Source organism: Sinocyclocheilus grahami, unplaced genomic scaffold, assembly GCF_001515645.1.
Source record: "Sinocyclocheilus grahami isolate Dianchi unplaced genomic scaffold, SAMN03320097.WGS_v1.1 scaffold757.1, whole genome shotgun sequence".
Classification (NCBI taxonomy): Eukaryota; Metazoa; Chordata; class Actinopteri; order Cypriniformes; family Cyprinidae; genus Sinocyclocheilus; species Sinocyclocheilus grahami.
In genome coordinates, this window is record NW_015505936.1 from 297992 (window position 1) to 309677 (window position 11686).

Genomic DNA, 11686 nt, shown 5'->3' on the forward strand with positions numbered 1-11686 from the left:
GTCGAACACACAGCTGCTGCTGCCACCTTATGACAATAGATTTACACTTCAAATGAGGTAGTCTGCCATGACAGTAGCTCATTGGAAAAGGAAAATGCCCTTCATTTTGTTTGCACTAACAAATGCTGCTGCCTGCCAGCTGTAATCAATAAAACGGTCCATGTTTTTATTCCCCTATATCGTCATAAATATCGTTATCACAAATATTCTTGAAATATCTTGATATAATTTTGAGGCTATATTGCCCACCCCTACCGTATATTTCCCTGAAGCTTTCCATGAATGAGGTACATTGATTGATCTTCAAATTATTATTTTTAAAACATTATAGGCACAAATCCAATGTTTCTCTAGGGAGAACTATTAAACATGTTTGATCAACTACACAGTTATCTAACAAGTATTATTCAAAAAAAGTACCCTTTTACAACAAATCTAAATCTGCTTAAAAGCTTTATAACCTTCAGCCTAATTGATGAATTAAGAATAAACACCAACCTGTTTGTTCTTCAGTGGGTTTCATTCTGCAGGATTTGTGGGAGGAGCTTCACTGAACACAAATTTCTATGTGGAAGAGGCAGATTTGCCAAATTCAACAATAAATCAGTCCGTTTTTTTTTTTTACTAATTTACACATTTAAGCATTTATGTAAGTGAACCAAATTATTAGTAAATTATTATATTACTAAAAGTAACAGCATCAACACAAAGAGCACATCAGTTTAAAATGCTCATTCAGTAACACTGCAATCACATATGTGGTAATTCACACAATCTATGCATTTCTGTCTTTCTATTGTCAACATTGCTAACCGTATTTTATTTTTAATCTGTCTAGAAAAACAGAAAAGAATACTATGTGAATTCTTCCAAATATCAACAACAATAAGAATGAAAAATCAAAGCATAAACACAGACATTTGATGACAACCATCTTCATTAACAATTACAGGTAACGTAAATAACTACACTAGAACACATCTAAATATAGTTTGATTTTCGAACAACTACATTCAAAGCAATTAAAGTTATTATATTTTTAACATGTTATATTTTAACATGTGCAGTAATAGACAGTGATCATCATAAAATCTTCTTTAAACAGAAAGTAACTTACCACAATGTAAAAATGTAATGTTTCAGTGTATATATTATAAATCTCTGTATAGATTTAAAATATCCCACGTTGCTCATTTACAGACTAATTATGTTAAGTATTTAGCAGTATCTGTTCATAATTTTAACCATGTAAAGTACGTTATAACAAATTTGATCTGCGAAAGATAAATCTCAAAAGACGTTTAACGTTACGTTTTAAAAAATAGCAGCAGCAAAACTGGAGATCAGTTCGCATTCATTCCTCTCACAGATAACGAGACATTCAGTAACAGCAACATTATCACTCCAAACATCGAAACAATCATTCACACGAACATACAACAACACAATTGTTCAAATTTGTGAAATACCGAGATCTGCTCACCTCTCCTCAGAAGACTCGACGCTGACTGGACGCGCGCTAGTGATGACGGGATCTTCTTCTTCTTCTTGGGTTTTACCGGCTGCTGGCAACCAGCGTAATTAGGTGCATAGCAAGATATATAACTCCATGGTTCATTTTCAGGAATCAATCAATCAGTTTTTAATGACAAAAAACTTGCCCCCCATGCCACTTCACTAACACATCTCATGATGTTTAATACCTTCTGACATTTTTCAATAACTTTGTTTATATGATCCACCCATGTAAGTTTTGAATCAAAATAAATACCTGAAAATTTAAAAACTCGAACGCTCTCTAAGGACCTCCAGTACATCTTTAAGTTTATTTCTGGTATAATCCTTTTCCTAGAGAAAATTATAGTCTTAAGTCTTTTCTACTGAAAATTTAAATCCCCAATCACCTGCCCATTCTTCTACCCGTCAAATTGCTTCTTGCATCCTTCCATTAATATACAAAATATTCCTTCCCCTTTTCCATAGAGCTCCATCATCAGCGAAAAGAGATAGACCTACATCTTGCTGTACTTCATTAAATACATCATTAATCATTATGGAAAAAATGAATGGACTTATAACACTCTCTTGTGGAGTTCCATTTTCTATCTCACATCTGTTTGACAATTCATTTCCAATTCTCACCTGTATACTTCTGTAAGCCATAAAATCTTTAATCCAATTGTAAATTCTTCCATCTATATTCATCATTTTCAGTTTGATCAAAATGAGCTTTTCTAATTTCATTTTCCAAACATACAACAGGGTCCATTGTTCCTCTTCCTTTTCTAAAACCACTTTGATATTTAGTTAATATTCCTCTCTTTTCCAATAAATATGTCAAACGGTCTGTAACCATCCTTTCCATTAATTTACATATATTCGAAGTAAGAGCTATTGGCCTATAATTAGATGGTTTAGAAGGATCTTTGCCACGCTTTCTTATTGGAATTATTATAGCTTCTTTCCAAGCATTTGGCAATCTTCCTTCCTCCCATACTCTATTACACAAATAAAAAAATTTGCCCATAGCCCCATCTTTAAGATGTTTCAACATTATATTTGTGATCTGATCTTTTCCTGGAGACGACAGTGTATTATTTAAATTATGAATTGCTCTTTTCTGTTCATCTAGAGTAAACAGGAGGTTAACTGACTGATCTTCTATTCCCCATTTTTTCCTAGATCTTCTAGATGTTGTATCTTTGTTATTTCCCTCCTCCTCCTTCCTTCTTCACTCAAATTCCCTAACCCATGGATCCGTACAAATGTTTTTACCAGCATTTCTACTTTGTCCTTGTCTGTTACCGCAATTTCCCTTTCTGTTTCTAATACTGGATATACCCACTCTCTTTTATTGCCTCCCATTCTTTTTATCATACTCCACACGTCACCCACTGGCGTTGTTCTCCCAATCTCACTACAAAAGCTTTGCCAGCTATCTCTTTTAGCTTGCCTTATAGTTCACATGGATTATAATAGTTTATAATAACTATTTCCTGTCCTCTCCCCCATAACCCCACAGAAATATATTCTTGGTCTTTCCCTTTTCCCAGCACCCTATGTTGTATTCCTTGTTTAATAAATGTTGCACACCCTCCACCATTCCCTTCTTCCCTATCATGATGTATTACATTAGATCCCTGTAAAACATAATCCAAACGACATTTCAACCAAGTTTCCTGAACACAAATTACATCCGGTTTTATATAACATTCCTCAATAAAATGCTTGAACTCCTGACCATTTGCTATCAGGGATCTAGCATTCCACTGAAAAACCTTCATTGATATGTATTATCCATTTGTATCCTGACTTGACCTTATCTGAAGTTCATCCCTAACTTCTTCCCAGGTCAAGTCCACCAATCCAAGATGACGTATTGCTGCTATTACAACTACCTGTATTTTTTTAGTTTTTGATTCAATCCCTGCTGTACTATTAATAACTCCAGCAATAAATGTCACCAATTTTTTCTTTTCAACTATCATATAATCTTCTGAAACGTCTTTGTTTCCTCTAACTGTATCCCCTGGCTGAACACTTTGCTTTGTATTTTGGTCTCTAACCAGTTATGCTGCCTCAGCATAAGTTAACTTCTCCTCCACTCTCCTTTTCTGAATCACCATCTTTAACACTTCACATCCTCTAAAGCAGGGATCCTCAAATCTGGCCCACGAGATCCACTTTCCTGCAGAGTTTAGCTCTAACCCTAATCAAACACACCTGAGCATGCTAATCAATGTCTTCAGGATCATTCGAAAATCACAGGTAGGTGAGTTTGATCAGGGTTGGAGCTAAACTCTGCAGCGCATTGGACCTCCAGGGTAAGATTTGAGGAACCCTGCTCTAAAGGCTGCACTGTGACCCTCACCACAATTGCAACACTTTGGTTTTACTCCCTCCTCACACTTGCCATATTCATGCTTTCCCCCACATCGCGCACATCTACACTGTTCTCTACATCTTGTAGCAACGTGCCCAAATCTTTGGCAATTAAAACATCTCATTGGTCCCGGTATAAACTCTCTTATGATATAACTCATTACCCCCAACATCACTCTTTTTGGAATTTCCTCCCCTATGAATTCTATCACTACTGTTTCAGTGTCCTTCCTAACTTTAGCCTATAAGCATTCACTACTTTTCCTCCCTTTAGATTACCTTTAAATTCTTCCATGCCTATGTTAAGAGGAACACCGAAAACAATCCCTTTTTGACCCCTAGCTTTACTTCTAGTTCCAACTCTGTTTGTGCTGACAACTTTAATCCCTCCTATTTCCTTTACTTTGAGAGCTTTATTTGCCTGTTCTTCATTATTACATCCAATTAGCAAATTTCCATTAGAGAGTACTTTAGCAAACCCAACATTTCCTATTTCCCTATTTATGATCTTTATCCATTTTAACGGATTAATTTTGCTTACCCCTAACTGTTCCCCAAATCTCACAATGCACTTAATGCTATCCCCACTCTTTTCGTCAGATTCATCAACATCACTCCCTTTCTTCCGTTTTTCTCCTCGACTATTTCTAACTTCACTCCACCGGTTCCCTAAATTTCCACCATTCTCCTCTTCACTTCCTACATCCATACTTCCTTCACTATCCCCCCACTCCACCGATCCTTTCCGTCCACCCGCTGAGGTTTCCGCCATCTTTCGGAGCAGCTGTTGCCTTCCCCGTGTGGGATCTTCTTCTTCTTCTTCTTCTTCTTCTTCTTCTTCTTCTTCTTCTTCTTCTTCTTCTTCTTCTTCTTCTTCTTCTTCTTCTTCTTCTTCTTCTTCTTCTTCTTCTTCTTCTTCTTCTTCTTCTTCTTCTTCTTCTTCTTCTTCTTCTTCTTCTTCTTCTTCTTCTTCTTCTTCTTCTTCTTCTTCTTCTTCTTCTTCTTCTTCTTCTTCTTCTTCTTCTTCTTCTTCTTCTTCTTCTTCTTCTTCTTCTTCTTCTTCTTCTTCTTCTTTTTGTTCAATGGCCGTTCACTCCTTAGGAGTATTACCGCCACCTACTGTATATCTTGCACACATGGGTGATGAATCTGAACTGAAGGAAATAAATAAATAAATACATTTTGTAATGCCCCACCCACCCCAGAGGATCGGAGCCAAGCTTCAGAGCGAGGCGGGATCAATGGCAGATCATCAAAAAAGCGCCAAACTATATTTAAAGGGATAGTTCACCCCAAAATGAAAATTCTGTCATTAATTACATACCCTCATGTCGTTTCAAACCCGTAAGATCTTCGTTCATCTTCGGAACACAAATTAAGATATTTTGATGGAATCTGAAAGCTGTCTGACCAGACAGCAACGCAACTGAAATTTTCCCAAGTCCAGAAACTTGTCCAGAAAACCTAAAATTTTATTTGGTCATTAATTATTTTGTATTTTTATCATTTTGTATTGTCTTAAGTTGTCCAAGTTGTTAAAAATGTAATTTTTCTTAATAAAAGTTGTATATTTAATTTATTTGGATGGATTGCCATTTTGTTGTCTATTAGATGTATATATGTAGGCTTTCATTAGCTGTCTATTTGATGACTAGTCTATTCTTGGGCTATGGTTAAACGTCTATTAAATTTTCACTGACAGCCCAAATTCAGCCTTGTTTTAGCCTAGACGTCTGGGCTGTGTTTAGACAGCTAATAGATGTCTTTTAAACGCAAAATTGCTTGCTGGGAAGGAGATCTGTAAAATAATCCATGTGATATCGTGGTTCAACCGCAATTATACAAAGCTACGAGAATACTTTTTGTGGGCAAAAGAAAAAAACAACAACACTTTAGTCAACAATTCATCTCCTTCGCATCACCCTGGTGCCTTTTTGGAGAATATGTGAATCTGTGTCAGCTGCGTAACGCCGGATCTGTTTCCTACGTTGTTGTGATTTGATCTGAATGGAAACAGCATATCCGTGTGACGAAGCTGACACAGAACAGCATACGTAAGGATATTCTCCAAAATGGCACCAGGGTGATGCGGAGGAGAAAAATTGTTGAATAAAGTCGTTTTTTTTTTTTTGCGCACAAAAAGTATTTTTGTAGCTTCGTATAATTGCGGATGAACCACTGATGTCACATGGATTATTTTACAGATCTCCTTGATACGTTTCTGGACTTGGGAACATTTCAGTTGCGTTGCTGTCTATGCAGGGTCAGACATCTCTCAGATTCCATCAAAATATCTTAATTTGCGTTCCGAAGATGAACAAAGGTCTTACGGGTTTGAAACGACATGAGGGTGAGTAATTAATGACAGAATTTTTGGGTGAACTAACCCTTTAAAATGGCAAAACATTTAACTAAAACAAGGGTTACTAACATAGACTAACATTTGAATTAATTTAGATATGATTTAACACAATTTGCTTACAGTTGTTTTGTGTTTGATGAGAAATAAAACCAAAAGCTGAAGATGTTTGGTGGTGTATTCATCAGTGTCTTTGCAAATATACATGATCACTATAAACTGAAGTGACAGACAGTGATTAACTTCATTCTTTTGTCTCTATACATAAAGAGACATTTGCATAGATGGGCGAACATATCACCTGATTTTTTTTTAATGTAGCCAATTACATTTGCTTTAAGCACCCAGTTTGCACTTGTCTATAATTTAAATTAATAGCTTACATTTACAAAATGAATTTACAAAATGAATAAGCAATAGCAGAAATAAGGAAAGTAAAGGTCCATGTTTAATAAAATTGTGAATGAAATTAAAATGTTAAATTAAATCAGAAAAAAATGTTTAAGAGATTATTGTTTAATTTATATATTGTAGCCTATTCTAATGTCACAAATAATAATATCAAAGTTTACAAGTATTTTACATGATTATTTTGTAGTATGGTGTAATGAATTTTTACTCATTTGTAAGGGAATTAATTATTATTATTGATTCAGGTTTTGAGATGACTAGGATCTGAAGAGTCTAATTCAACCTGATTGGAGGTGATTCTAAATTTGATAGTTTACACTTTAAATCAGGGGTCGTCCAGCGAGCCGGTGATCATCAGTATATTTTACAAATTACATATGTATTTTCCTGGCCACGGTTAACACAATTATGATAATTTGTTAGCTCTTAAAGAGGTCATTATTATGAGTAAGCTACGAGCTGGGCAGCGAGCAAGGGATCTTTTGGCAACAGTTTCAACCTTGAAATTATATGACTTTTCTTTGGAATGCAAAGGGGGAAAGTGGGGGAGGTGTCCTGAGGTCATCCTCATGTCAGAGTTGAGAGTCTGCCAAGTTTCTCCTGGACAGAGAGTTCTTAATCTGCCACTTTCTGTTTATCGGATTTAGCAATTTATGTGTTAACTGGTCAGGGGTATCCCCATCTGGTCCTTGAAAGCCTGTAAAACGCACTGTTTAAACACTGTCTCTTGAGAGATAGCTAAATAGTCCAGGAACTGCTTCAATCCTTCACTGACCCTGCATGAGTTTTACGACCGCAGCTGGTAGCATAGGGGTACTTCAGTTTGTCTCAATGGAATGTAACTGTTTCGTGTGTGGCTCAATAGTGTGAGTGGGTCCGTTGTAAGACAGAGATCCTACAATGGGTTTGGTGAAGAGTAGCCTACTAAAAACAAACATTTGTGTGTCCTCCAATTTGACCCACAACCTTATCAGTTTGTACATGATTCATTCATCAATTTATGCCAGGTTACCATACTACCATACACGTCACTTTCACTTTCAGATACATTTTATGCTAAATTCCCCCTCCCATCAGGCACCTAGTGTATTGCTGGCTTTGTTATAAATTAATATTCAACTATAAAGTAACATGCTTCCTCTGTATGTGCACAATAGCACATAGACTGTGTTCATCCTTATGCTTTTCATCTAACAGTTGACACATTTGCCCTTGAAAAAAAAGAGTTTCAGCACAGCGCTGGAGCCTGTTTGGTTATAAACCTTTGCTTTTTAAATGTGAAATATATTGTTTGCAGCATTTGAATTGGAAGGATTTGCATGAGTTTTATAGAAATTAAAACAAAGTCACAATAAATATATTTGTAAACATATTTCTTAAATATTAAATGTGATATATTGGAAGTTCACAACCAAACATGTCTGTTGCACCAACAATTGCACAGTTAGCTGAGGTTAAACCCATTTTATTAATGGCTTTAAAACATTGAGCAGTTTTCAGTAAAATCTCTCAATCTCTGAATCTTCTGTCACCGGCTGAAGAAGACAGACTGAAGCAGTCGACACAGGAGGTCAATGTGAGACTTGTGGGATATCTGGCTTCATCTGGTCTTGTGGAGGTATATCATGATGGAGAGTGGGGTTCAGTCTGTGATGATGGATGGGATCTGGCTGAAGCATCAAATGGGTTTTCCTGGAGTGAATATCAGCCACTTCAGGAGGACATTATGGAGAAGGTATGAACTCCTCAGCACAGTTTGATTAATACACTGGTCTTATTTTAACCCAAATGATGTTTCCATCACATCGGCTCAATGTATCAGCTGGTGTTTATTTTTGGACCGAAGAAGCTTATGGAGGATGATGGCAGGATCTTCACTCATTCCTCAAGACAACCTTCCAGACGCAGGTATACATGTAGGAGTACAGCGTCTGCACAGGTGAGCTTGTTCTGCAGGAGCACGTCCTTCAGTATCTCTCCTGAATGCTGAGTTTCACATAAGATCTCTAGTGTGGAGCAGCATCTCTTTCACATGATGGAAGCTCTGCTGCATTGCACAGACCTGATGGTGAAGGATGAAGCTTTACTTCTTGAAGCTCTGGAGATATGATTTGAGACAAAGGTGATTAAATTAATTCAGAACAACAGAATCTCATCTGTTGTGTTCTCACATAAGTGTTGTTTGATAATGCATTGAGTTAGTGTTCAGTGATTCATCGAGTTTGATTGTGCTGAAAGCATTCTGTCATGCCTGACCAATGGATGTGTTCGTTTGCTGGGGTCTGAAACAGAGAGGTGAAGTAAAAAGATACGATAAGTTGATGTTACTTGCTGTGTCGGTGTGATCCTTATCACACACTTAGTGGGCCTGCGAGAGGTGGCACTTGTATCTCTATGGCTGCGCTTTCACCCTAAGGACAGATCACCAGGCCCTGACTGCACTACTTTCCACATCTGGGGCAGGCCACAGGCCACTGAGGCTACACCGCTGGTCCGACTGTCTTCGCCAGTATAACTTTGACCTGAAGTTCACCCCAGGCAGAGACAATGTTGTGGCCGATCTACTGTCCCGCTCCGCTCAGCCACACCCCACCACACACACGTACACCGACACGGACCAGGTGGAACGGGACATTGTCCAGATGTTACACACACCCCTCCAGGCCGTCATATCGTTACAAGAATTGAAGGAGGCATCGGAACAGGACCCGGTCCTTTCTCAGCTCCGAGTCTATATTCTGAATGGCTGGCCTCTAGTAGGGGGTACCAGAGGGGCTGGCAGCATTTTCCAGAATAAAGCAGGAGCTGTCTTGCTGGAATGACACCTGTGTGGCACGCGGCCTCTGCACAGTCATCCCCAGCACCCTACGTGCACGTGTCTTGGCAATGGCTCACGAGGGCCACCTGGGTATTGTGAAGTTGAAGCAGCGCTGCAGAGACCGGGTTTGGTGGCCAGGGATAGATAAAGACATCGAGGCCCTGGTGAAAGACTGTGCTGCCTGTCTCTTGAACTGTAAGACTGGTCACCAGGCCCCCCCACCCTTACAACCTCTTGTTTGGCCATCACAGCACTGGGACCACCTGCAGCTGGACATATGTGGTGAGATACAGGGAGTTCCTCATCACCAACGCTTCCTAGTGGTTGTCTATGACCTGCATTCGAAATGGCCTGAGCTCATTGCCACCGGCGCTGTGACCTCTGATGTCATAATTAACTTCCTGGACTCTCTGTTTTCCCGCTGGGGCCTTCCAAACACTATCACTACTGACAATGGCCCGCAGCTGATCTCAGCCGAGTTCACAACATACCTCAATTGTGCGGAAAACATTCTGTCATGCCTGACCAATGGATTTGTTCGTTTACTGGGGTCTGAAACAGAGAGGTGAAGTAAAAAGATACGATAAGTTGATGTTACTCACTGTGTCGGTGTGATCCTTATCAAACGCAACATCATCCACTTCCTCTTGATCCCAGTGGATGAACTGTGTGAAATACAGTTTTCCTCAAGTGTTCTCCATCAGAGCCATGAGAAAGTGATCTGCTCAGAGGTTTTCAGTTCAACGCTCTGATATTCTCTAATATCAGGAATCAAATGGATGACATGAGTGATGAGTATCTACCCAGAAACTACAATGGAGATGAGTGGAGTGAATTTATCAATCATATTACCTGGTGTGTATGACCTACTGTGCTAAACAACAATAGTTTTGGAACAATTTATTGTAGCTACTTACCCTGTAAGTACAAGGAACAAGGAAGTGACAAGCACAAATTAAAGTGGTGCTTGTTTCCCCCTTGTTACATGTAGATACAGTGTAAATAGGTTCAGTGATTCAGAAACATGGCTTTTCATTTCACTGCTATGCTGATGACACTCAACTTTACCTCTCATTCCATTCTGATCCGAAGATAGCTGCTCGCATCTCAGCTTGTCTAACAGACATTTCTTGCTGGATGAAGGACCATCACCTTCAACTCAACCTTGCCAAGACAGAACTGCTTGTGGTTCCATCAAACCCATCGTTTCATCACAATTTCACCATCCAGTTAGGCACATCAACCATAACTACTTCAAAAACAGCCAGAAACCTTGGAGTTATGATTGATGATCAGCTGACTTTCTCAGACCACATTGCTAAAACTGCCCGGTCCTGCAGATTTGCTTTATTCAACATCAAGATGATCAGGCCTTTTCTTTCGGAACATGCGTCACAACTCCTTGTTCAAGCTCTTGTCCTATCTAGGCTGGACTATTGTAATGCTCTCTTGGCAGGTCTTCCAGCCAGAACTATCAAACCTTTACAATTAATCCAGAACGTGGCAGCAAGATTAATTTTTAATGAGCCGAAAAAGAACGCACGTCACACCTCTGTTTATCAATTTGCACTGGCTACCAATAGCTGCTCGCATAAAATTCAAGGCATTAATGTTTGCCTACAAAACCACCTCTGCTCCCCTTTACCTAAATTCATTACTTGACTTATGTGCTCTCTAGAAGCTTGCGTTCTGCAAGTGAACGATGCATTCTTCCTAAATATTAAATATTCATTCAACTGGAATTTCACAACCAAACATGTCTGTTGCAGCAAGAATTGCACAGTTAGCTGAGGGTAAACACATTACATTGAAGATGCCAGACTGAAGCAGCCGACACAGGAGGTTAACGTGAGACTTGTGGGAGATCTGGCTTCAACTGGTCTTGTGGAGGTCTATCATGATGGACAATGGGGTTCAGTCTGTGATGACAGATGGGATCTGGCAGCGTTCTGAGCCTTCAGGAGCCTGTAGACTTCCCCTGCCAGCCACGGCTTCTAACTGGCCCAGACAGTGATGGCCTTTGTGACCATTACATCATCAATGCACACGGTAATGTAGGCAGTGACAGTCTCTGTGTCTGTGGAGGTCTGTGGTGTTATTGTCTGCAGCAGCCCGCTTAAACATGTTTCAAGTCTGTGGTGATAAAACTGTCCCGAAGTGACGAGACGGGCCTATGCTTTGAAGTGGAACCTGTTCATCGAATGTTGTTCGACCCC

The 11686-nt window shown here is 39.1% G+C and overlaps 1 protein-coding gene across 1 annotated transcript in view; it reads right to left on the reverse strand.

Moving 5' to 3' along the window:
* LOC107561083 (gastrula zinc finger protein XlCGF8.2DB-like) overlaps positions 1–1557 on the reverse strand; it is an 8983-nt gene extending 7426 nt beyond the window's left edge. The window contains exons 1-2 of the mRNA XM_016245432.1: positions 1484–1557; positions 499–564 (exon numbers count right to left, since the gene is read on the reverse strand). Coding sequence (XP_016100918.1) covers positions 499–523 — 25 coding nt within the window. The 5' untranslated portion in view covers positions 524–564; positions 1484–1557. The remainder of the gene's footprint in view (positions 1–498; positions 565–1483) is intronic.
* Between the last annotated feature and the right edge of the window lie 10129 nt (positions 1558–11686).